The 27320-nt window shown below is 39.3% G+C and overlaps 1 protein-coding gene across 1 annotated transcript in view; it reads right to left on the bottom strand.

Moving 5' to 3' along the window:
• The window catches only part of LOC149805049 (uncharacterized), a 142077-nt gene that overhangs the window by 68420 nt on the left and 46337 nt on the right, over nt 1-27320 (bottom strand). Inside the window, exons 12-14 of the mRNA XM_089933439.1 lie at nt 26465-26638; nt 17334-17543; nt 13300-13342 (exon numbers count right to left, since the gene is read on the bottom strand). Of these exons, the coding sequence (XP_089789565.1) occupies nt 13300-13342; nt 17334-17543; nt 26465-26638 (427 nt within the window). The remainder of the gene's footprint in view (nt 1-13299; nt 13343-17333; nt 17544-26464; nt 26639-27320) is intronic.

The raw sequence follows: 27320 nt of genomic DNA on the forward strand, positions 1-27320 counted from the left end.
ATGGGTTTGTGTAAAGTGTAGGTAGCTTGTTCTTGTAACCATCGTTGCACTTGAGGTAAACGGAGACTTTTCAGTCGAGTTTTGGCAGCACGATACAATTTTTGAACTCCTGCGTAACCTGCAGGATGCGAGGGATCGTAGTAAATGCTGGCTAAGACTTTTTCCATTTTTTTGTGTTGGTTGGTGTGTTAATAAGACACCCACTCTTGGAGTTTGCTACTCTTTTTCTCTTGGGGTATTTTCTTGGATTGCAATGCTTTGCGTGTGCGGCCAGCAATAGGCGTCGAAGAGGAGAAGGATGTCTGAGCGGGGGATATCGGTTCTTGTTTCACTTCTGTCTTCACTTCTGTCTTCACTTTCTTTTTCTCTTGTGAGGAAGAAGGGGTGGCCATCATCTTTTTAATCCATCCAATTCTGGAGGTAGGTGGTGTTGTTAACTTGCGTACTTTTTCTGGTGGAGTTTGAAACCCTTCCTCTTCTTCTCCTTTTTCTGTCTTGGTCACGGGTACTGGTGGTACTGGTACTGGTACTGGTGATGGTGCTGGACTTTTCATCAAGGTCTTAAAATCTTTCAGAGTGGGTAGAGCTGTTTCGTCTAAAGCTTTCTGGTGAAAGAGTTGCAGTCGTTGCAAGAGTTGACCGTACTTTTGCAATTCGTGTTGTAACTGGGACATCTCGCTCAAATGGGGATTGGGAGGTAAATGCGGGGTGCGTTGTTCTTGCCACCGATGGTATTCCATCCATCGTTTGTAAGGCACTAAAGCTAGTTTTCGTCCTTCCATGGGGTTGTCAGGGGTCGATTCTGAGATCTTGGGACTTCCGAAGGCCTTTTTATCTTGCTCCCACCAGTCCTCCCAACATGGTTCTCAAGACTCCTTTCAGTATGGGGCCTAACAAGAGAGGTAAAATACCTCCATGTTGCACTAACATCTTCTTTTTTTGACGAATGGGAATTTTCTTTCGAACCATTTGGCGAAGAACGTGACGATGTTTGCTTAAGCATTGTTTCTGGTGTTTGGACAAAGGGATCGTGCCTTTCAAAACGTTCAAACAACATTCGCACACGGTATCGATGACCTCTTTGGAGGCCGTTTGAATGAGTTTTTTTCGTAGGGGTGGAGAAGCTTTGGACAGGACAGATAACATGTCCCCATGTTTGGCTAAACGTGGTGGCAGTCCTTTCCTTTTCTTTCCTTGGGGTTTTCTGGAGGGTGACATCTTTGAGTCTTCAGGAGCACCGAAAAAACACTGATACCCGACTTGGTCACAGGCCTTTTTTATACTGGAACGCGTCGCCACTGATTGTCTTTACGTCGTATCAGTTTGAGGACAGGCATGACACGTCGTGCAGGGGTACGCAACGGACTAAATCGAGCCAGTTCTTGCTTGGACAAATCCAGTAAACTTTGTAACATGCCCGATCTTTCTTGAACTTTGATTTTGGGAGAAGGTACTTTGTGAGCAGCAGCCACTGCCACTAAATTGGAAGGTCCTGCCACTGGGGAAGTTCTTTTGGGGGTCATCAACGGAGAAGTTCTTGGTGTGATCAACGTCTCCAAGTACTCTTCAGTTCTGGGTGTCATTAACGGAGAAGTGGACAAATGTGAAGCTGCCGGAGACGCAGTCACCGCCGTGGCAGGTCGTGGTTTGCGAGTGTAAGGTTGTGTCCTGGCCGAAGTGCCTCTCTTGCGACTAGTTTTCTGTGGACTTTTCTTTTTCTGGGGGCTTCTTTTCTTTTTCCGGGGTGGTGTCTGGTCAGAGGAGGGTCCTGCCACTGGAGAAGTTCTCCTTGGGGACCTGGTCTTTTTCTTCTTGGGGCTTCGTTGGACTTTTGTCTTGGGTATAACTTTGGGGGCATTAGGATCCCATCTTAAGAGTGAGCGAATGATGACCCCTCCTAGAGTACCGCTCCCTCCAGGTTTCAAAATGATTTGTTTTTTGGTTTGAGTGTCGATGCGGGGATCGGCCAGTTGGACCAAAGCGACTTTGTTTCGATCGAAAAAGCGTTTGGTTTGATGAGGAATCTGAATGATTCCTTGGAGTAATTGACGTGCCGTCACCGTGAACCATCGTAAGACTTCTTTGAGACTAGCTTCTAAGACACGAGCTCGTGTTTGTGGATCTTTTTCTCGACTGATGCCATACAAGGCACGAATCAATTTGATGGGAAGATGCGACTGAAGGGACGTCATGTTCGCACTGAGAGTGAGACAGACGAAAAAGGGTCTGAGGTTTTTATAGATTTTTTATGGGGAGTGAAATGAAGTCAAGGACGGAGACGTGTACAGGACAGGCCCTCCGTCTTGGCACCAGTGGTGAAACAAGTGGGTACGAAATCGCAAATCCTCGGGAGTCGTAGGTTTCAAATCGACGAGTAAATAGGCGTGTGGAGTTTGAGTGGCATCGTCGTACGCCTGAGTCAGCCAAGGCGTTCCTAACTGTTTGGCTAAGACTTGCACTTGCGATTTATCTCAAGGGCTTTTAAACAAGACCACGTAATGCGCATTGAGACTGATGGTGCGATGGGCTTTACTTTGTTGAAACAAATTTTGGGTGATGTAAACGACACTGGCATTACGGTGATGCCCTTTGCGCGTGAACCACAGTTTAATTTCTTCTTCGTCTTCTCCTAACATGTTGTCGAAAATGACCAAACGGGTTAGACGGGAGTCAGAGACGATGCCGTCGTCTTCTTTAGGAATGCTTTTCCACAAACACGATGGAATCGCCTTGACTTTCTCGCAAGAGGCTGTACGCCGATTGCCACTCTTTGTAACACCACACGATTTGTTGAGGTGGCCGATCGATCAAATGATGTTTATGTTCGATCAAACGTTTGATGAATTTGGTTTTGCCTGAACCGCTAGGTCCAGCAATGAGCATGTTAAAGGGATGGCGAAGATACAAAGCCTCCCAACTGGCACGATCTAAGTGTTCATCGATGACTTTGACAGTAGAGGAAGAGGGAGCAGAGACAGCAGAGGTAGCCATGGTGTGAGAAATGTCACTTGTGACACGAAAAACAAACAAGGCAAGAGTTTATATACTTTTTCAGAACACGTTTATTGAATGTTTCAAACATGAATACGAAAGACAAAAATACATAAAAGCCAAAGGCTTAAGTACAAGAATAAAAGGCACATGATAACCATGAACGTGGAATAAACACAAGTGTCTGTACAACATGTTTTGGGTAAAGTTCTAACCAGTTCTATAGTAGGGGGTAAGATCACACAAGTGTCCTCCCGAAAGGGTCTTTCAGGCCTGTCCATGACAGTCCTGTCCTGGGTGACGGGTTCTTCTGGCACCATCACTAACGCAGGTTGAAAAGTAAATTTTTTCCTTGAATAACTCTCGTACATACTGGGCCACCTCTTGTGTCCAAGCCTCAAAACCCTGGTCTCGGTGATGTCCAACATTTGACTCCTAACCAATCTGGTTTCTTCTTCGTCAACGACATGGTAAGTTACTTCAATGAACAATGAACTATCGATCTTGCCTAGGGTTCCTTTTCATATACAGACCAATACCGACGTGACCGTACGGTAAGGTGAAGTGATTGGGAAGTCGCACTCACTTCTGGTATACAATTTGATAGACTTTTTCCAAGGGTCGACTGACGATGTGGTGAGTGGGTAAACGTACAATCTTGTTCGGTTGATAGGTGGTCACTTTAAAGTTTCCATCCTCTCCCAATTGCAAGGCTTCTTTCAATACCCCAAAGTTGACCACTCGACTGGTACGATGATTCAGAGTCAGTCCTTTCACTTTGCACGTCGTGTGCACTTCTCCTTGTTTGTCCCGGTATTCGTAGCCGTAATTTTTGGGACCACCACTGACGAAACTTAGAATCTTGTCGTCGGGATGCTCGTCTGTCCAGGCTCCTAAACGGTCTCCTTCGATGTCAGGGTGCTGTTGAATCGGGTGATGGATGTAAATGCAACTGTCCGTGTCAAAGTACAGGACGCGTTCTTCTAACAGTTCTAAAGCTTCGTACAATTTTAAGCGAGCATGAGCTGTCACGTAAGCCGCAATGATGACATTTCCAAAAGGGTCGTCTTGTACAAAGTCCAGATCTTCTTCGTAATTGACCAAGATCAAATCCTCTCGAACGACGTCCACGTGTTTCATGTATTTGGTTTTGTCGTGAATCATCTGGAAGTAGCGGGAAGGTTCTGTCAAATATTCCGTCTTGGGTAAACACGGTCGTTGTGCCATTTTACCCCACAAGCAATTTAACATCACTTTGGCAAACGATCGCCTGCCTTCGTTTTTTTCGATGTGGTCTAAAGAGATGCCTTCTTGTGCATAGTATTTCTCTTTGAATTGTATTTGGTCTTCGGGAGTGTGACACCAGGAAGGATAGCCGCTGGCTTCTTGTTTCAGTTTCAAAAAGGCATCCACGTAGTCGGCGAAAATGCCTTTCTGAGTAGGGTCACCCTTGTGGTACTGTTGTGTCTTGGGAAAGTGGCAAATTTCGTACACTTCTAACAGTTGGTATCCCATGTCCAGAGCTTTGAACAATTCCACGCTGACCCAGGTTCCCGTCAAGGCACATTCTTCCTGGCTGTGATGGCAAGGTTGGTCCTGGTTGCACGTTTCGGCACAAGTACGGCACAAGGGAAACATCAGTTTGCCTTGACAATGGTGAGGTAAGACGGGATGGTATAGGTTCGTGGGAGGCAAAACTTTACACTTGATCAAGCCTTTGTATTGTCGAATGTTTTTCAGGTCGATGTGTTCCGTCAACAATTGCGGGTGCCCTACGGGAAAGCGACAATATTTGCACACGTAGGGATACAGCGAACACACGTCCAAGTATTTGATTTCTTCTCCTTTCTCTTCGTCGGCTTGGTACAGCAAACAGGTGGCATTGGTCCTTCCTCCGTACAAACTATCCCTCGGGTTCAGCGGGTCCATGAACTGGTAACTTTCCACGAGGCGTTTAAACTCGGGATCGGTTTTCAAACGGTGATCGTACTCGTGTTCCCACATTTCCACCACTTGGTATCCTTGCTGTTCTAACTTGAGGCGTCGCTGACAAGTGTCCTGGTACAAGTCTTCCATGGTTCGTTGCAAAAACTGATTTTTAGTGTCACGGTCAGGGTAGCAGACGGGACATCCGTGAAATAAGCAACCGTTAAACTCGTACACGATCTTGGGGTTTTCTAAGTCCCAGCCATCGACCGAATACGTTCCGATGGTCTTTTCGCCTCCTCCGTTGCGGGCATGCTGAATCCATTTGTCTTCCTTGTCGCACAAGTAATGTAACCAACATAGGGCTTTGACCGAGTATTGACGCTTGACATAGTGGGTCGTTTGAGGACTGATGACAGCCACGGTGTTTTCAGGCATGAATCGTTGTCGATACTCTAAGGAACACGCTTTGGCAATGGTGCAAGATTCTTTCAAAGGATCGACCCCTCCGTGTTCCATGAACAGTTCTCGAAATTTTCCACAGCAACGCCGTAAAATGTCCACGTCGGAACGACAATACTTTAACATTTCTTCCTGAAAGTCGAAGGGGTCAGAGGCATGAGCCTGGTACCAAGCGTAGAAAGCTTCTCGTTGTTCGGTACGCATGTTGTCGGGGTCGTAATAGTGAGCCTCAGGCAAATGGGGTAGAACGGCATGTTGATTGGCTTCCGTATTGAAAAAGTGTGGAAAGTACCCTTTAGCCATTTCTGTCATTCCAAACGTTTTAGGCATTCGACTCAAAGGCATGGCTAAGTAACTCATCGAATCTTTAAACTGTACTTGTCCCACTTGCATGAAAATGATTTTGGCTCCGTTCAAAATCACTTTAGGACGTTCGGTGCCATGTTCCGTATAGTACCTCAAAAGAAACTGTCCATCGTATCCAGAGAAATTGTGAGCCATCACCGTGGCATGACGATGACAATCTCTGTAACGTTCGATGTCCTCTTGGCTCCACGTCTTGTCGATGGGGTTTAAGACCCATCGGGCAAAATTGGCTAACGTGTTTGGTCCTCGAAAGATTTTTTCACGTCCTCCAGGAATCTTGCTGCAGTGAGGGCAATGACTGAAGATAGGTTCTTGAATGCACTTCTCGCACGCTCGATGAGCCACGCAGAAATTAGGAATGTGAATGCCGGTCTCTTGCATGCATTCGAAATCGAAAAAGATGAAATTGCCTTTCTTCTTGTGACCGTCCTCTTCCTCTGGTGGGGGTTGGTATTTTTGCACGTAGCATTGGTGTTTTAAGTCCACGATGTGGTGACAAATGTGACATTTTTTCTTTCCTCGACATACGTGTGCCTTGGCATTATTGGTAAGTATGCCTTGTCCACAGGTAGGGCACAATCTCAGGAGTTGACAAGCACATTTCTTCTGTGAACCTTGTGTTTTCAAATGTTGTTGGTAACAGGTAGGACTGACAAACGTGCGCAAACAAGTCGAACAAGGCACTGGTCCTTCGCTCAGACAGGGTGGAGAGGCCAAACATCCTGGGCATTTCATTCCACAATGCTTGTGTTGCTCTCGATTGTTATAACCATAGTCACATTTCTCACAATAATAACTGTATCCCAGGAATCCAGTGATACTGGTAATGGTATCGAAATGGTCATCATGATGATAGACATGAATGTATTTTCCGTCCTTAAAATCTTGGCCTCAAAACAACAGAGTTCCACGCATTTCTTGAGGGTGCACTTTCAAGGTGTAGCGTGGAGCTAGGGCATCTTGCAATTTTTGCATCTCAAGAATGCCACAGGGTGTGTCTTTGGACAGTCCGGCTTGTTGCAACAGGAGTTCTGCTTCATTTCGTTGTTTGGCTCGATCGCATCGTTGAATAGTTTTCCAGGTTCTTTTCCATTCTACCGTGTCGTTCTTGTTGGCATAGGTTCGTCCCACCACGATGGCACGGGCTAAACACATCTGGTCTTGAGGGTTGTTAATTCGGACGAGACTCTTTTTGGTGTTGCGAAGGTCGTCCACCAATAACATCTTTTTGCATCCAGTTCCTTGAGGAGGAGAGACATGGGCCATTTTCAGTGTGGCTTTACCATCGGTGATGTCAAACTGGTCATTAGATTGTTGCACCTGTTGTATCTTGTCCATGACTTTGGAAGGGGTCAGTTCTGCGGGTCTGCTAAACTCGATCCAAACAGGGGATTTCAAACCGTCGTGATCTATGGATAGTGTCAAGCGATCGTCTTCTTTGGCTTGACATTGTCGCTTGAGTGCGGTGAGCAAAGAATCCCACATCTCGGTGATAAACCCTTCTGCTTTCTCCAAGGGTACGTCGGCCTTGAAATCTTTAAACTTCACCGTGTAGGTGTAAGCCGTGGTTCTAAATTTTCTACAGGAGCGCTTTTCCGTCTCTCGAATGTGATAGTACTTTTCAGGGTTGACTAAGGGTGGCGAACTTGGTTTAGAGGGTTCGGATTCTGGTTCACTCATGTCCTCTTCAAAATCACTGGCATGAATTTGTGCCAAGACTTCAGCTCTGGTACGAGGCGATAGATCACGTTTCTGCCTCTTACTTTCTTCTTCTTTCTTCTAGAATGAATTGGATCGTTTCATCTTGAGTGGAAAAAGTCAAATGACTCAAGTTTAAACACCATGGACTAATTTATAGTCATGGCAGACCAACGTATATAAAGGGCATGTGTCTTGTCCTTTCACTATTCATTTCACTCTCTAACCGAGCACAACGATGGAAGAGACTAGCCAAATCGAACGTTTCATCAGAGCTTTGCGAGGGGTCATTAGAAAATTTTCTTCAGACCAGCCGACGGACTACTCTCCTTCCTTTCGAGATAAAAGTGAAGATACTTGCTATATCTGTCAGAAGAAAGGGCATTGGTCTTCAGAGTGTCCAGACCGTCAAAAAAGAAAACAAACAGGGGCTAAAAAAGACAAAAGTCAAGATACCTGTTATTATTGTCAAGAAAAAGGACATTGGTCTCCAGATTGCCCAAAAAAGAAACAAGAGGAGTCAGAAGAAAAGAAGGATTCTTCAGAAGAAGAGAGGGATTCTTCGGGAGAGGGATTCTTCGAAAGAAGAGAGGGATTCTTCAGAGGAAGAAGAGGAAGAAAGAAGACAATTCTATTTACAAGAAGCAAAGAAACAGGAGAAGAAAAGAAGAAGGGAAGAAAATGAGGAAAAAACGGTGAAGAAATTAAAAAAACAGAGAGACTAAACAAGGAGAAAGAAGAAGTCAATGAACTTTTAATTAAAGTGTTCTGTGGTGAATTGTGAATTGGATTGTAAAAAAATGGATAAAAGAATACATGAATGATATAAGGTAAGTGTCTTTGAGTTCTGATTTTAAAATAAGAAGCTACACTCACGCACTCATACACAGACACGTACTATAAGGTAAAATGGGTGGGGTTTATTCTTGAGTTATTGGCAAATTGAAATTGTATTTCTTTTCGAGAAATGTGGGTGGCCCTGAAAAGGGCCTTTTTATTTTGGTGTAGGGGTGAGTTTAACCAATCAACTTTAACTGCCTTAAGCCTTTGCCACGGCCAAGGCCTACTTCTGATGATTGGGTTGAAATCACTAAGGGTGGTACGACAGGCTTAGTCACAGGGTTGGCGTGTTTAGCTTGGGAAGGTCGTATTCTCTTCGGTCGTGATAAAGAAGTCTGATACATTTGTTTCAGACTTCTTAACTCCGCTAAAATGTCCAACAGTACCGTAGCCGTTTGATTTTCACCCTCTTGTTTCTTTGCTGCTACTTCTTCTTGCTGTTGTTGTTGTTGTTTTTTTCTTACCTCTTCTTGTTGCTGTTGCTGTAGGAGAAAAGCTTGTTCCGCTTCCTTTTGTCGTTGCATAAATTTCTCCAATTCTTCTTTCTGTCTCTGTCTAAAATTCTCCACTTGCGGTAATGAAGAAGGTAACGAAGGTTCCGGAACAAATTCTTGCGAGGTAAGAAAATCCACAAAATCCCAATGTACCTCTTCTGAAAGTAAGTCCGGGTTCCCTTGGGCAGTCTCCCCTGCTGGTGCACCCCAATGGATCGTTTTCTGAGTTTCCGTCATGTTGAATCACTGTCGCATAGATTGACTGCACACAAGCGCTAACGAATCTATATAGACCACGTGACGTCACAGACTGCTGTCTTCGGATTGGATGCGAGCTGACTGAATTTTGTAATGCGTGTTCGGATTGGTAAATGAATTCAATCCGTTTCAATCCTTCCTGTACCTATAAATAAGCGCAGTTCACTGCATTGATTCACTTGTTCTCGTCGCTTCAAGATGTGGACCGATGTGCAATCTTCTACGCTTGTGTCTTCCATGATGTTCCGGACGGACATGCTCATGTATGTCCGAGCCAAGTGGACCGTTGTCCACAGGACAAACACCAGCCTGTGGATACGTAGGATCTACGTTGAAAGACAAGGATGCCTGAAAAGAGTGCTGATTTACGGACCAACAGTGAGACGTAGCCTAAGGACAAGAAGAAGACCAATGCGGTACCATTTATGTTAATGAATACATTAACATAAACCCAAAGGCCCTTTTCGGGGCCAGCCATATTTCTCGAAAAGAGATAGCCTTTCCATTGCCTACCCTTTTTTAAAATTTAAATTTAAATTTAAATTTAAATTTAAAAAAAATTTTTAAAAAAATCCCAAAAGCCCAAACTCTATTCCCCATGTTAATTTCCCCTTGTCGCTAGACAGACCCACACTATAGTTCCATGTTAAATTCCCTTTGTCGCTAGAGTGACCCACGATTTTTCTCCATGTTAATTTCCCTTGTCGCTAATCTGACCCACGATTTTTCACCATGTTAAATTTCCCTTGTCGCTAATCTGACCCAGGGGTCTCTGTAATGCTAATTCCCATTGTCGCTAATGTACCCCACTTAACTACTCACCAGGCCAACCAGTCCTAACACTAACTCTAAATGCTGAGCACCAAGCAAGACAGCTGATAGTACCATTTTTTAAAAGTCTTTGGTATTACTCAGCCAAGGTTTGAACCCGCTACATCCCACATGAGGTGGATGTTCTAACCACTTAGGCCACAGGAGTGGTCATTTATATAAACAAATTTTATATGTCTGTAAAGATGTGGTTTTAATGTGGATTTTATATTTAGTTTACGTTAATTTGTCAAAATGTTCAAAGCTAAAGAACTGTTATGCAATATATCACAAACTGGTTTGATAATATGTCTCCCTTAAAATGGCATCACATTCTTTCAGTGTTCAGTGAAGGTACTTGTCAACCTTCAGCAAGACCAATGGTCTCAAGACCTGCACCATATCAAATACATACCAGATAATGTGGCAGCTACAATTATGAAATTATCTGCAAAAGTTCAGTAAATGAAAGGACTCTAGTTAAGTTCATACTTAAAACAACAACAACAAAAACTACAACTTTGGAATGTTCTGGGCAAGTGTAAGTCATTACGGTTGAGTTTTTAAGAAAGCTGTAACTGGGTGTGATGCACACATGGCATCAGATGGAAGACAAGACTTTTAGAATTACTTTTTCATCCACAGAGAATTAAATAAACATGGCCTTATTTCTGTAACTGGGCACCTAGCAAGTCACCACTCTACAAGCATCCATAACATACTGATGGAATATGTTCAAGATATGATGGAAAAAGAAGCCACTTGCAGGATTTCTAAAAACACCCAACATAGATGTAAACACACCATAATAAGACCTGAGAATAACATATGACCATGAAAAGAGGGCAAAAATGGCATAGTGGTGAACAACTGCCTCACAATGAGATCAGGCACTAACACCAGGAAAATCACAAATGATATAGCATGTGAAGTTGGTTACACCACCTGTACCTGTTTATGATATTCCAATATCTAAAAATAACTAATACATCAGAAATGGGGTTCAACTGAGAAAACCGACTCAGTAAATCATACCAAATGATAACTTCATTCTTGCATCCAGCAGCCAAAGTAACAAACATGAGAATCAAGGTTAAAATCTCCTGCAACTGATCATTTAGGGGAGACTAATTTCTGCCAGGTTTCTTGGTTCAATTTTACACCAACAGATTGTCTCTCTCATGAAATGAACTAAAGAGTACATGGTCAACTGTTACCTCACTACTTCCCTCCTCCTTTGGTGATGCCAACCCATGTGGCTGCAAGGTAATTTAATTATAAAGATAAATCTATCTGTGACAACTTGAACAGTAGTAGTAATTATCAAACAAGATGCCTTCTTTTGGACCTGTACATAAATCCAAGATGATCACCCTGAATCATCTTGCAACCAGCCATTGTAACACTACCTGGCATACAATTCAATCTGGCAAACAAATTACCCTGCCTAAATGTATTTTTAAAAAAAACATAATGTACAATCTCTTATGCATAACAATTACTTCTGATAACTCTAGTCAGTCGCTCTTATTTGGCACAAATGGAATGTTATATCTTTTCCATACAAATCGGACAGCCTCTTTCAAGTCATTATTTTTCATAAGTCTTTGGTTTTGCATGTATAGATTAGAATTTTCACCCAGGTGCTTGCTTGACAGATCATATAAAACACAGCAGTTCACCCTCCGTGCATTATCTTTTCACTTTACAAGAGATCTTAAGTATAATGATTAACATTGAAATGACTGTATCTGTATTTTATGGAGTGTTACTCTTTGGAAAATTAAATTAATACCTGTTCATATATATATATATATATATATATATATATATATATATATATATATATATATATATATATTCTTTTTCTATATCAATTGACCAACCAGCCATTGTGCACTGTTAGGGTCATTAGGGTCAAATTGACCAACCCATACAAAATTTAACATCAATACAGTTATGGTTGAGTTGAATCTGCTGAAAGAACTCACCATTCATCTTTGGATGCAACTGTCTAAATAACCAAATCACCTTTTAAGGTCTAAGCTTTGTAACGCTGTACATTTTAGTTTTTGATCAACATTCTGACTCTCCCTTAACCGTATCAGACAGGTTTATATCTGTATTAAAATCCTGGTATACTGTACTATTTAAGATCAAGAACATTATCTCTTCCCTTTAAAGCTTCATAGGTATTACCGGTTCATATCATGTATACAAGAATTTACTTGTCACTCTTTTTGCCTCTGATGCAGAGAATTTATTGTCAACTAAAATGTAATCCTTTCATAAATTTATGTACAAAAAATATCAAACTTGTGAGTAGTCCATGGTACCTACCTCAAAGGCTTCTACAACTGCACCTTTCAGTGTTATTTTAAAAATTGTAAAAAATGCCACACATCTCTTCTTCATTGTTAGGTAATTTGGTTAACTGCGTATTATAATGACAATCTCTGTCCATTAAATTAGAGTCTTATTTTATCATATCTGCTCAATACAGAATTTTAAATTATGAAAATTGTCCTGGAGTTTTAAATGTTACATAATAATTTTTTAGATATAAGGAACAAGCAGTTTCATTGTTCCAATACATTATTATTATCATTTATTCTGTAATTTTAAGTCATATATCAATCATATATTGGTCTAAACCTAACTCCTTTGAAGACCACCTACTCCAATGACAGATACTTATATCCCCAAGCTCACTAGTTCCATTTAAATGTAATTTTTGTCTTTATTACTATGAAAAGCAGCATCACACGAACAAATCACTTTCATTTACAAATTGAGCCTAAACTGGATTGTATCGATAACACTGTGTTTCAATACTTTCATTTAAGAGGACATATTGTTTATAAACAGTCTATCAAAAGTCTGTCAGTTTTTTGTTTCACTGCTTCATCAAATTTACAGTTTCATTCACAATTATCATTATATAGTTACTTTCCTTTTATGGGGGTCTTAATCACAGTCTTATTATCTACTACAGTCAGTGTTCCCTTCATTCAATTTTGGGCCATCTCTAAGTAGCAAATGTAAGTTTTATGCGCTCATGACCTAGATTTTGACCCCAAACATTTCTAAATGTATTCAATTATTACGCCCATATGCTTCATATCTGTTTCCAACCAAGTATGGAGTATCCACTACTATTTTAATAATTGCAATCCTCAGATCAGACTTCTTAAGTTTCAGTTACCAGTATCCCTATATACCCTGCATCAACCCCTTGCAACTCCACATTACCAGTATCGGACTCTCTTTACAACTCTACAAACTCAGTGAAGTCTTTGTGTTAATTCATATTCATCCTGTGTAGATTTATCAGGATCATGCTTCTTGAGTTTCAGTTACTGGAGTTCCTATATACCTCATATATGCTCTCTGCAGTTCAACATTCTGGTATCATACACTCTTCACAAAACTATTCATTACAATAAATACTTACTCCATCCTAACTACTCCAGCAAGATAGAATGTCTTCTTCTCTCCTGAAAAATGAATGCATTTGTATCATTATTATACTTCTTCGATAAAAGTTATAATCCAAATTAATTAGGTGATCAACTTTGTAATTCAATGAGATATTGATATAATCCACCTATTCCAATTTAATTAGTGGATGGCATGCAGCATAACAAAGACTACTGTATATATAAGGTAAATGCAAATTTTGGGTAATTGTGGGTATCTGTGAGATCAACTTTCATTGATGCAGGAGATCTCTAATCTCCCAAAAAAATACTTGTCTAATGGATTTTAATATTTACAGAATTAATGGTTCTTATATACATTTCATCAGGAAATTTAAAATCTTTTATGGTATTTTCAAGGAAAAAAATTAAGGAACACACTCTGGTCAAAGGTTCACCCCTCAGGAAGTATGCATCAGTCAGGTATTATGTTTAATAATAATGGATACCACCTCATCACTGCGATCATCACTAATGATCAATAGTAATCTCCAAAGATAGGTAAGATGTCCTGAAACTTGTTTGTAGAATATACATTCTGCATATACAAAGTCCAAGTCCCTGGATGCATATTGAATCAAGGCATACATGCTCTCCCTGAGACAGGTATACTAGTAAGCACAATATTTGATAACATAAGTGGCAAAAAGGTGTGATCTGAGAATCAAAAGTGCAATTTGTATATTATATGCCATAATTACAGTACACTGAATGAAAAATGTGCATTCAGTTTTGCTACTAACCTGTTTCTGCAGCAGGTCAAAATATTTGGCAAACCTTGATTCTGGATTGGAACTTCCACCATTGTACAGAAGGATTTTGTCACAAGGTCAACATTTAGTTGATCACGTGACTCCAGTCCAGAAGTTATTCCTCTGATTAAGGCCTTGTGATAAGGTCAAAAGCTAAATTTTATAACCTCTTATACTACAGAAAGGTACATCTTCTTAGTTTCATTGACTGCAAATAGCTGTAGCAGGTAAAACTATTCATTCTAGAATGCTGACAAATTATTTATATTCTCACTTAAACTAGTCAACATGTCTAACTTTAGCCAAATGATCATTAAGTCCATAAATTCTGCAATGAGCATAATAATGTTCTCAACCTTAAATTCTTCTTTTCATATTTTTCAGTGTTTGATTTGTCCTTTTTTCTGATCAGACATGTTTTTAATTTTAAAAAGATCCATCTGCCCTAAGAATTTTCATCCACAAGTCAAACTGTATAAGCCCATTTTGCTTAACATCTGGTACCATTTTCATTAAAAGTACAGACTGGTCTGCTAACTAACTTGATTATTAATATAATGAATCTGTGATGAAAATTTTCAAATTAAAGAAACCCATCTATTTTCTTGGAAATGGGTCATATACAGTTACTACAAACAGAAAATTAGGAAAGTACATATGAATTTAGAATGAACAAATTAGCTCTTACACTATTCGTATGCAGCAGTTTTTCTTTATTAGAATATTATCGAATTTATATGAAGGGTGGAATTCAAGAGATGACAATAAAAATGACAAACATAACTTTTATTGCTTTATTTTTTATTTCCTTCTTAATGAACCAGAAAAGCATAATCTATATGCAAGTGAGCATATGACATACTTAGGTGAAAAGAACATAACAATTATGCCAAAAGCATAATAATTGGCATGTATGTAAAGGGTCCACAGATAAGATTTACAAACTGGTCGATACACAATCAACCCAAAGTCAAGTTTCAATCAGACTAATGACTCATATTACCAGTGCAAATCCTTAAGATCTGTTACCCAATCTGTGTTTGCAATGATTCCTATTTCATTGAACCTTCTGTACCCTAAGGGACCCCACAAGACACGTAGGGCACATGACTGGTCAGCATGCAAGTCCAAAGTGGTGATTAGTTCATCATTTTAGTAACTAACAAAGTTTTTGTAGTTTTTCTATTAGTTATCAATGTTCCCTCATGTGTCATGACCCCTGTAAAAGACAATCATACTTATATTAGCACCGTTTCCTTTATTTTTCACAAAATGTACGGTGATTTCTTCCCACAACAAATAATTTGTGCATTGGTCAATGCTGCTACTATAATGACAGCTGATGCATTGCAGCCTCAACTAAAAACCAGACTCCCATTGCACATGGATCTATTGCAAGAAATTAAAGCCAACTGTGCATGGTTACAGATGAACAAAAGGGTTTCATTACTGTAGGAAACACTGCAACTATATCTAGCATCAAATGGTTCATAAGGCTGAGATCGACAATGTTATTGGAGCTCATGTCATAGGGCTGCAGAACAGACATTTTAAGTAGCAGGGCTAGTTTCATCCTCTTCACCTCAAGCAACATCATATGAGATCAACAAAGGGTTTTATTCTTGTAGGCAACTCACAGAACACATATCTAGTATTAATATGGTTCATGATGTTGAGGCTGAGCTTGTCATTGGAGCTCATATTAGTGGTACTACAGAGCAGTCATTTCAATTAGCAAGGCAAGTTTCACCCTCTTTGTTTCAAGCAATGTCACAAGAATCATGTGAAATTAAATTATGTGCTTTTTTTTACATTTATCATTTTCATATCTAATATAAAGAGGAAGTTAATTATGGTCAATAATGAGTCCTAAAAATTGTGTCTCCTCCACAACAGGAATAAGTCCACCATCAAAAGGAAACTTTGGGTTATGAATGAATTTGATGTAAACAACATAGTTGCGAAGAAAAAGGTTTCAAAAATTTGAACCCATTTTATCCTGTTTATTTCTGAACTCTGCTGAAATATAGCTTATCTGTAGTTGATGTTCAATAGTATGCATGTGCTATGATCTATAGCCCATTAGAAAGTTGTCAACACATAATGAACATTCCTGGATTAAACCATTTCAAGACAATGTTAATTTCTATATTAATTAAAGTGTCCAACAACAGCTGTCCTGAGGTAAAATGATATATATATTGAGGATAGCTTTCAGAAGGGGAAGTGCCCGCCTTAACTCTATGATTTCCATATATCAAAGAATTGGAGACAAAATTAGGTCAGCAACATCTTAGACCTGTGTTGAACAAGTCATTCAGTTAAGTGTCATATGCTTTCTCCAAGTGAAAATGGCAACTATATGTCCATTTTTTATGAATGCTTCTCTAATAATTGTTTCATCTTTACATAAATAGTAAAAGCGATACAGATCACGTAGGCATACATAACCAATTATTTCAGCAACTCGTGTCATTTTTTAGGATTGGTTACACATTTACACATACCGTTACACAGCAATTATAAACTTTATTTGGATCCTTATACATCCATATTCCTTTGGAAGGTCATTATTTAACATTTTCCAAGAGATACTTATGGCAAAAATCAATGTAAATTATGTGGACATTTTTGGATGCAGTTAATCTAAACATGTGATTCAGTATAAACTGAAGAGAATCTCATGCATTGTGATTTCACAATGAAAACAGTGCACATTGAAATCAAATTCATATCACCCTGTTATTTGTTATGATAGACCTGATGCCCTCTTTTCTTGACCCAGCTTAATAATTGGCTACCATTGTAAAACTTCATAGTGATCATTAACTTTTGTCAGGAAGCTTTTTGATTACATTTAAGGTGCAGAGAATTCAACAATCAGGATTGAACATACTTTGGTTAAACTACTTTAATCATAAATTTTAGAACAACATTTAAAATTTAATTTAATCTGAGTAGTTGGTTCTTGCCAAGACTGCAAATAATTTCCAGTTGGCCAAATTTTATTGCAAATATTTAGTAGTGTATTAAGAGCTGTATCAGGTAAGTGTTCCAAAAGCTGACAGCAGATATCAGCTGTTCATGCTTTAGTGACAGTGGTCCATTCAAAAGTCTTTAATCTCATAGTGAAAGGTTTATTATAATCTCCAGCATTAGTATATTTGAAATTGAGATCTCATTATGTAGTGTATTCCATTCATGTATAATCTTGATAGTGTGAAATCTTAGGTAGTTATACATATTAAGATACTTACCCCAGTCATAGTTCAAAAGTGAGATGTTGAACTGCAGTTCCTCTATACCAATACTGAGTCTGTAGGCACAAGGGTCAAGGTGAAGGAAAGTCCTGAATGTCCTGCCCACTGTATCCACAAAAGTACAACATTCTACTCCTGTACAAGATCTTGGAATGTGGCATACAATAAAATCAGGCAGTGATGCTGGTTGCTGATCAATGGAACAGTCTAAATATAAAAACTAGGTTTCAGTTTCGTAAACATAGACGTGATCTATATATGCACACAAATACAATATACATATATAAAAATTGGGTCAAAACTAAGGGGATATATATGATTGCATCTCATTCTTGGTGAATTCTGAGACCCTTAGTAAACTGAACACCACTTAAACAAAAACTTTGACTCGGTTCCATGCAATCTGGGTCATTCAAGGTTTCACTCATTATATATACCTCTACCACTATAGAGGCAGGTATAAAAACTGCAAAACTGCAAAACAAATTGCACTACTGAGAATGTCTGATACACTGCATTAAACTAAAAGATAAAAGGTAACAACCTCAAACAATAAAGGTATCTGAAAATACTGATGCTTTACTGGCCCAGTTTTTACAGAAATCCAAAGAAAGACCGTTTCTATTTTTATTGTAGTCATATATGATATTCTTGGTGAAACTCCTGCATACCAAAGTTGGTAAAAAAAATTATTTTTATTATAGCTGAGTTGGCATATTCACAAAATAACTGCAAGTGCAGAACAAAATTTTTTTGTCATGACCTTGGATCTTGAACATGATATGGATAGAAGATCATTGAACTTCAATCAATGTCAAGATAAAACCACATGGTAAGTTTGGTTAAATCTATTCTGGAACTTAAACTTAAGGGGGTAAATTCTCTCCTCCATTTGAAAAAAGGGGGAATTTTCTGAATATAGGATGAATTTTTTGTGGAAGAATATAAGGATTTTAAAATAAAAAATTTCAAGTAAAATGTCTCTTTGTGAAGACTTACCCAATCATAATAGCTAAGGTGAACTACTACGACCTCACAAATCCAGCTCTGCCAGATAAAATTTTGAGGCTAAAAGAGCTAAAAACTATCTGCCCTTACCTACACGACAGTCGGGAAGAGTGACCTCCCCCTGATATAGGGATCAGCAGCAAAACCCATATGTTGATTACTACTGGAGAATAAGGCACGCTCTCTATATGGATATAACTGCATGGAGACTGGGAGGGTGTATGTGTATTATGATCGGGAAAGTTTTCAAATTTAAACAAATTTTACTAGAAAAAATTAGTTTCTTTTTTAAATACATTACCCAATCATAATACATTAGGAGAACAGATAAGAGTTAGAGGGAGGTACATACCCTTACCCCTGAGATGTGATCTCTGGTCCCCTAAGGTATGCAAGACAGCTTCTAGGTAACCTGACTGGAGAATTTTCCATTGGTCTAAGAGCAGCATTGGAATGGGATAATTTTTCCTACCACAAATCCATTGGAAGTAGTGAAGCTGTGTCTTATGAAGCTGTCAAATGACCTGGAGAGGTAACCTACTGCACCATTGCTAATGTCCCCACCAGAGTGAGTTGAAACCTTCAGGATGAAAGATCTCTGAAATAAAAACTGGAGAATGTGGACTCAGATCTCCATCCACTGCTTGGATAATATCAGTCAGAGAACAGTTCTGGTCCAAGGCACAACTTTTTGCAATGGCTCTAACCTCTTGAGTCGAAATGTGTAGTAAATTCATCTGAGTTGGAGTTATTTCTCGATTTGCAGAGTGAATAACCCACTTAATCCAGGATGAAAGGGTCTGTGCTGATATATCATTCTGTCACTGTTTGAAAGGTAAAAATAGGATTGATCTCCCTCAATACAACAGCTCTATCTTTTTAAGATACCATTTTCAGGCTTGTACTGGATCCTGTAGGTTACCTTGAGTGGAAGTGTCCAGAGTCGACAATGATTTCAGTACAAAGGTCTGGTTGTCAATGGATGGAAGCCTGTTCTTAGTGATGAAAGAGGGAAACATCATAAGTGAAACTGACCTGTGTTTTTGGAACTGCATGTAATTCAGTTCACCTGAAAGGTGATGTATTTCACTGATTATGCCTGTTGCAATGAATGTGATAAGGAAGCAGGTCTTGTATGAAAGGTGAGCCAAAGATGCCCCTGAAAGCAGTTAAAATTGTGTTTTGTTCAACCACGTCAGTATTCATGACAGGTTCTACTTTCGTCACAGAGCCAACATTTATGAACTTGTATAATAAGTTGGCGAGGAGGCCAGAGAAGTCTTTGTTTTGTCCAATATCCTCTCTTCCATGATGATGAAAGGTGTCAGTGATCATGGAGCTGTAACCTTTGTGATTGGTGTTAACTGCTTCTCATTGAAAAGCCAGAGGAGGAAGCTAGCTATTTCAGGTACAGATGCCTGAACTGGTAAAATGTGTTCTTGTTTACACCACTGTATAAAAATTTCCATTCACCTTTGCATGTTTTCAAAGTGGTGGGCCTTCCTGCTTGAGCCATTCTCTCCTTTACTGGTTGTGAGAACTGTTGATTTATGAGGGCCTGTTTAATATGATCCAAATGTGCAGGTTCAGTAGCTCTGGGTCAGGGTGAAACAACTCCATCATAATTGTTTGAATACATGATGGAAATTTACTATTTTTTCAGGAATTTCCATTATGAGATTGAGGAGGTCATTGATCCATGATTTCTCCCATCTGAAAGGTGCAATGAGGAATTCACTTGCTTTTTGTATCACTGTTGGAAACAGAGGTGTTGGAGGGTAGGCATATGCATCCAGATCATTCTAATCTATGGATAGTGCATTGGCTGCCCAGGCTTTGGAATCTGGGACATGTTGACACAAAGGTTGGGAGCTTGGCATTCCACCTTGTCACAAATATGTCCACCAATGGCTGGTCCCATCAGGTGTACATCTCAGTGAAAACCAGAGGATGGAGAGAGCATTCCATCTGTTTCAGCTGATTGTTCTGGAACAAAGAATCTGCTATTACATTTAGGTTTCCAGAATATGATGAACTTGATGACACCTTGTCAGAAAGTCCCACAACAGTATGCAAAGGTCTGGGGACGTGGTTCTGCCTTGCCTGTTGAGATAAGTCACCACCATAGAGCTATTAGAAAGAATGAGGACTCCCTTTCCTAATAAAAATTCCTGCCACCAGTCAAAGGCTTTCAAAATGGCTTTCATTTTGAGAATATTGATATTTAGATGCTGGTCATGGAAAGACCACACTCCACTCGCTTCCCGGAATGGCAGCAGTAGGTGTGCCTCCAAGACATCTGTACTTGCATCCATACAGACTGTGACCTCTGGCAGTCGTACCTGCAGAGGTATACCTGCTGTGAGCCAAGTTAGGTCACTCCAAGTCTGCAAAGGGTACCTCATATTTGTGCAAATGTAGTGAGGTTGGTCCAGAGTGCAAATTTTTGGCCTCAACTGGGATATGAGAATCATTTGTAATAGATGCATATAGAGGCAACCTAAGATGATGAGGTCAGCAGGCCATGAAGGTGAAGGAATTCCTGTGCAGATAGATTCCCTTGAGAGTAATCAAGCCACCATTGTCCTAATATTCATTACTCATTTCTGAGGGAGATGTACTCTTTTGACCTGTGTGTTGAACTCCATACCTAGATGAATAAATTGTTGAGATGGCACTAAGTTAGATTTGTCCTTGTTGGTGAGGAAACCCAGATTTATAAGCAGTGTAAGAAGGGTTATTATGTTATCTTCTAATTTTTAACTCACCTGATGTTTATGCAGAATGTCGTCAACGTAACTTGATGTCGCCACCTTGAAGATGGTCCAGACATGAGCCATAACATGCTTCATCAGATAAGTGAAGACCCAGGGACTAATGTTGAGTCCAAATGGGAGTGCTTAGAATTGATAAACAGTGTTGTAGTCAAAACACAGGAACTTCCTGGAAGACCTTGTGAACAAGACATGAAGATATTGGTCTTTTATGTTCACTCTGATTGTGAAGTCTCCTTCTTGAATGACATTCAAAATACACTGTGGTGTTTCCATTGAGAAGCAAGGATCATCAATGAATTGATTGAGGGCACTTAAGTTGATAAGAGGGTACAGAGTGCTGTTTGTCTTTGTTACCAAAAAAGTTTGGAATAAAAGCCTGCAGAATTTATTTTTTTTAACAATTTCTACTTTCTACCACCTTTTTGTGAAGGTTATTTATTTCCTGTTGCAAGGTGGTGGCTTTGAATAGGTCTGCTGGAATGTTGTAGCTGATGGTACTCTGAACTGAGGAGGAGGTGTTTTGAAAGTAATGCAGAATCCCTTGGAAACAAATTGTCTGTTCCAGTGATCATTGTGACAAATCTAGTCCCATTTAGCAGCAGAGAATTGAAACCTTCCTCCTACCAGGATGAATGGGAGGGCGGTGTAGAGAGGATGTCATTGTTTTAGAGATGGAGGCAGCCATGTAGAGAAACTTTGGTATTAGCGATCCCTTCTCCTGTTTTTTGTCCACTTTGGTTTGCAAGAACCATGGTGTTTGACATGAGGGACTACAATAGGACAACCCATCAGATATTTGTGTTTGAGTAATGTCAGTTGGTTCTTTTTGTTGGTTTCCCAAAATGTTCCCATATCAGTGTTGCAGTTAAGAGGCAGGATATTTCATATTCTTAGTGGTATGTTTGCATACCTCATCAATCTGGCCAATAAAATATAGATAAGAGAATAATGGTTGTGATCATAGCTTGGCCTTATGATCATCCTTAAAGCAAGTAGAGGTGGAGAGAAGTAGATCTCATTGTGCCAATTGTGAATTTGCAGCTGCAGTTATAGCAATGGCTAAAATATATTGAGTGGATCTGTTCAAAACCCAAGCCAATCAGGAGACTGACTCCCATGCACATACCATGGACAGGGTTACCACACTGCTGATCTATTGTTGTGTGTCATTGAAAGATGTTCAATCATTACAAATAGAGTACGGTTTTGTCATCCCCAAAGCTACAATGGAGTTTCCAAATGAAAAACTCATGTATGGCAAGAGAAGAACCATTGATGAAAAGTTGATGGAAGGTGTTTTTGTGAGAAAAAGAGATCGTAGATGCTAGGGTATTTTTAACTGATGTTGTAAATGGTTCAAAATGTCTGATTCTGCAAGACTGCAGAAGTAATTTGAAGAGATAAGATCAACATATGCTGGTCCAGGTGATTGAAATGGTAGGAAGAGGACAGCAGAACTCCCAAGGTAAAAGACAGAAAACTTCTTCAATGGAAAGTCTGAGTCTTCACATAGTGAAATCAAGAGCATAAGAGCAAGCAGTGTTGTCTCTGCTTGCATGAGGTGAGGCTGACATCTCTTGAGTTGCCTGAGACAGACCAGGTGAAAAGTGTTGATGTCTGTCGCTGGCAAAACTCAAAGAGTGCCCTGAAGTAGAAAAAGAGATTTCCAATCAGTCACCAGTTAAAGAATTCCTTCTACTGACCAAGGGTCGAGAGAAATGAGAGGTGGCATCTTAAATGGAGAGTGCAATGAGGAGGTATGTGGGTTAGACTAGTCTCCATAATTGCCAGTATACACTGAATTTAACTCACTGTATGACAGGCTGATTTTCTGAGAACTTATTCTGTTGAAGTCTTTGTCCCTGAAGATGATCCTTATAGCAAACCTTGACTGATCAAAATGGAAATAGTCTGTGTCTGTAGGGAGGATGTCATCTGAGTCATAATGTCTGGACTGGTTATGGGATGTTTGATCCATGTGACCAATCTGTGTATCAATGGAGTGAAAGGATACTTTGTTTCGATTGTTTGCTCACTGTTTATCATCAAGAGCTGTAGTGTGGAACCCAGAGAAGGCAAGGCCTAAAGGGGATCCTATGGTTGTGACATAGGTACTGGGTCTGTCTCTGATTGAGTAGATTTCTGGTGTTTTGTAACTTTGTTGAATTATTTTCCTTATTCACCAAAAACTTCTGCACTGAGAACACATCAGCATGTATGGTTATAGTGTCATTGTTCTTAGTTGTGCATTTCTGCGCTTTGCCCATGTTCTAATCTGAAAGACAAATAGAACAAAATTTATAAACCTGTTGTAGCTATGCCTTACAGCATTGCCTGGACAATAGCAGATAAATTTAGCAAAATAATTGATCATATTACCAGTGAGAGGTTCAAGGATGACCTATACAAGTAAATGAAATGAAGCATGGCATCTGGACACTAAACAGATTACCAGAGAAAACTCACCTGTATGTAACCAGTCATTGTGCAATTCTACATAGATAAAGACTTTTCTAAAGGTTTCAGGGACTTGCATGTTAGCATAATTAAAAGTGCAGCCCAAACTCATTTGTAAGGTTGCATAGGCTAACTTTGCAAGTACCCAAGTACAATTAAATGTGTAAAGTTAACTAAGTGTTGATAAAATTGTAAAGGCAGAACTTTGTTGAGATAGAAAGATAGACAAGATGGAAATATAGACTAAGTATACTTTCCTTGTGAAGTGAGAACTCCAAGAACTTGTATCAACATTCATTCTGGCTTTTGGGAGATCTCTCATGGTGAGAGCATGCTTCTCTGCATGAACAGAAGTAGTAACTAGGATATTCATGGGTTTTGGCACCAATCACTATATCAAGGGAAGATCACTCTGCCTGACTGCCACCTAGGTGGGCAGATAACTTTAAGCTCTTTTAGCTAAATTTTTTATCTGAGAGGGCTGCATTTGCAAGGTAGTAATAGTTCTCCTAAGGTATTATGACTGGGTATTTAAAGAAGACACACAAAAAACTTACTAAAATGGTATCCTTTAAGGTATTATATACACAAAAATGGTATCCTTTAAGGTATTATATACACATAAAGAATTTGAGGTCAGCCATTTTTGATGGTGTATTGGCATCATTTTAGTACAGGAAGAACAATATCTTTGAAGAAAGTAGGTATTGTTTTTTTTTTTTAAAATTAATAAATCAGTAAAGCTATACATTTTGGACAAGTAACTTTAACAAAATTTGTCAAATTCTGAGAGGTCACATGATCATCATTTTTCTTCAGGACCAACTACATAAGTTAAAAAGCCAAAACCACATGCCAATATGATAATTCTTTGAAAAGGGCAAATAATAACAAGATGTTCAAGTTGGCTACCACAGCAGCCATAATGGACATCAGATCAGCAATAATTTCACTCAGGACCAGCTAGACATAATAAGTCACTAGAGCAATCAGATCAGGAGAACAATCAATAACAATATTTTCAAGATGACCACAATGCAACCAATATTTTATGTCCAATATTCATCTTTTTGATTTGGAAACAAATAGATATCAACAGTCTTTTAGTGTGTGTGTGTGTGTGTGTGTGTGTGTGTTTGGATTTTTAACGACGCTTTAACAATTTTACTCATATGGCTGCAATGTTTGCAGTGTGGCAGTTTATAGCAATGTCTAGCACTGGAGCATCATGCTGAAGACATTTAGAATTGTGTCAAACCCAGTCTCATTATCCTGACACCAGGCTGACCAGGCCTAACACTAACCTGTTAATGCTGAGTGCCAAATGAGGCACCTGCTCGAAATATTTGTATAAGTCTTTGGTATGACTCAGCTGGGGATTGAACCTGTGCCCTCCCGCATCAGAGACTGATGCTCTAACTACTAGGCTACCAGAACAGTCATCTTTTTATAGAAACCCCATGAAGATACAACCATCTGTTCAGGAGGTTTAGTGCCAAAAAGATTTTCAAGATCACCACCACTCTAACCATATTAGATTCTAGTGGCATCATTTTTATTTAGCACTTACACCATGTTATCTTAATCATGATGGTCATAGCAACATGGGGTTAATGCTAAATAAAAATGATTAAGGATCATTGGTGATAACAAGATTTCAACATGGCCACCTTGGTGGCAATATTTGATATCCAAAATCATGTTCAATTTTCAAGCAGGGCCAGGTAGACATCATAATAAGTTCTGTAGTGAAAAATCCATGTTACTATGATCATATATTCAGGAGGAGTAGGAACAACAAGGCTTCCAAGATGGATACCATGGTGGTCTTACTGGATATAAGATATGCACCATTTTCATTTGTGGGATATCAATCGCATAAGTACATCGGCACTTTTATTCAGCTCTTCCATAGCTACAGTTATTAGAAGACCTGCTGACATCAACAAAAAAAGCCAACTGGATTACCTGGTTTCAGGATGCCAACAAATCAAATGTCTGACCTTTTTACAGAGAAGAAGTCAGAAACTACTAGCAAAATTTGTCAAACTACAAAACGTAGATGACTGTGTATCTTCAAGAGTGTGGCTATAAAGGGTGAGGAGTGGTACAGCCTCTGAGAAAATGCCTTTCTGCACCCTACATTATTTAATTCTGGAGTAGTCCTGAAGAGATGAGTCAGCATTGTTAAAGGAGATCAAGGATATATTACTGTTGTGTTCAGGTCTCACTGGATAGTTTCATATTTTGACACCTCCCTAATTTTTAAGGAAGAATGCATGTACCTAATTATCACAAGCCTAGCATTTATAAATTCACACAGAAGCTAAATCTGTAATGTGCTTTAGATTTACTCTGAGTTAGGATTGGAAATGGGTTGGCTTGTTGGTGACTGCCTGTCACAGTTAGATGAGCATTGGAGATCAAATGCGTAACTTAAGCTGCAAATGAGCAGCCAACTTGGCTTACATATTTACATGTATCTGTAACAGAGGTAAATATCTTAAAATCTAGATGGTTGAGGGGTGATGAAAAGTATGCTAATTTGTTATAGTACTAGTGAACTTTATTCATGCATTGATTGTTTTAGCTGCCTTGTCACAGGAAAATATTCAAAATAGCTCTTTCCTGTCAAAAAAAGAATGTAAAAAAGAGGGGTTGGTGGAAGTGTTGGTTTAGTATAAAAGCCACCAGTTTCATTAGGAATTAACCTGATTGCTGCAGTAAAAATCTCACATGTATGCTTTCTACAAAAATCATTAGTTTGTTTTTATTTGTATCGTCATTGTAAAATTATTCTCATTTTTCTGCAATAGGTCATTGACAGATGAAAATTCACCAGATTAGCTGTCCAGTGAGACCACAGAATTGTGGAGCCATGTTTACCTTTATTCCAACCATCCACAGCTGAAGAAAACGGGTCCACTGTATGATTACAAGGCTTCTGAAGGAGATAAGGGGCAAGTCCCAGTGCCTCCATGAGTTTCTCTTGTGCCAGTGATGTCAGCCTTTGTCCAATAGGATAGTCATTTGTTACAGTCCATTCAATCAGAGAAAACCCTGAAAAATGAATGATTGGGAGAAGAGTGGGTCAGGAGACTCAGTGCAGTATCAAGCTTTAAGCAAAGAATAATCTGTTATGCAAACATATTGGATATATGTAATACACAAATTCTATGAATGCATGTGGTCATTAACAGGTGATACAGCTGAAAATGATAATTGAGCATAGGATGTGAGAAATAAAATGAAAAGTATGTAAATACATATATAAGGTGATACAGCTGAAAATGATAATTGAGCATAGGATGTGAGAAATAAATGAAAAGTATGTAAATACATATATAATAAGTTTTTGACATATTCAAATGATATAATGGTATCACCATTGTAGGAATGGAATAGAAAAATGATATATGCAGTGTGAATATATGGCTACTAGGTACATGCGTTTACATATATCTATGTGCAAAGGTAAGTCTGTACAGTTCACCTTAATGCACCAACAACCTCTCTCAGTCCATATAGTTCAGAGCATTTGCATATGGCACATACCAAATCTGCAATGGGAAGCTCCAAAGAAAGTCTTAATGGTCCTAATGATCTGGAACCTGTTGAATAAGCAGATCTGGTGTGTGTAGTAGCTAAGAAGGTTACTGGGGAAAGATTCTCAGTGTTGTTTAGGTGAGAAATAGAATCCAGCATGAAAAGTTTAGATTCCCTACAAAAAAATACAGGCTTA

Source organism: Sinohyriopsis cumingii, chromosome 2, assembly GCF_028554795.1.
Source record: "Sinohyriopsis cumingii isolate HCF-2022 chromosome 2, ASM2855479v2, whole genome shotgun sequence".
Lineage (NCBI taxonomy): Eukaryota > Metazoa > Mollusca > Bivalvia > Unionida > Unionidae > Sinohyriopsis > Sinohyriopsis cumingii.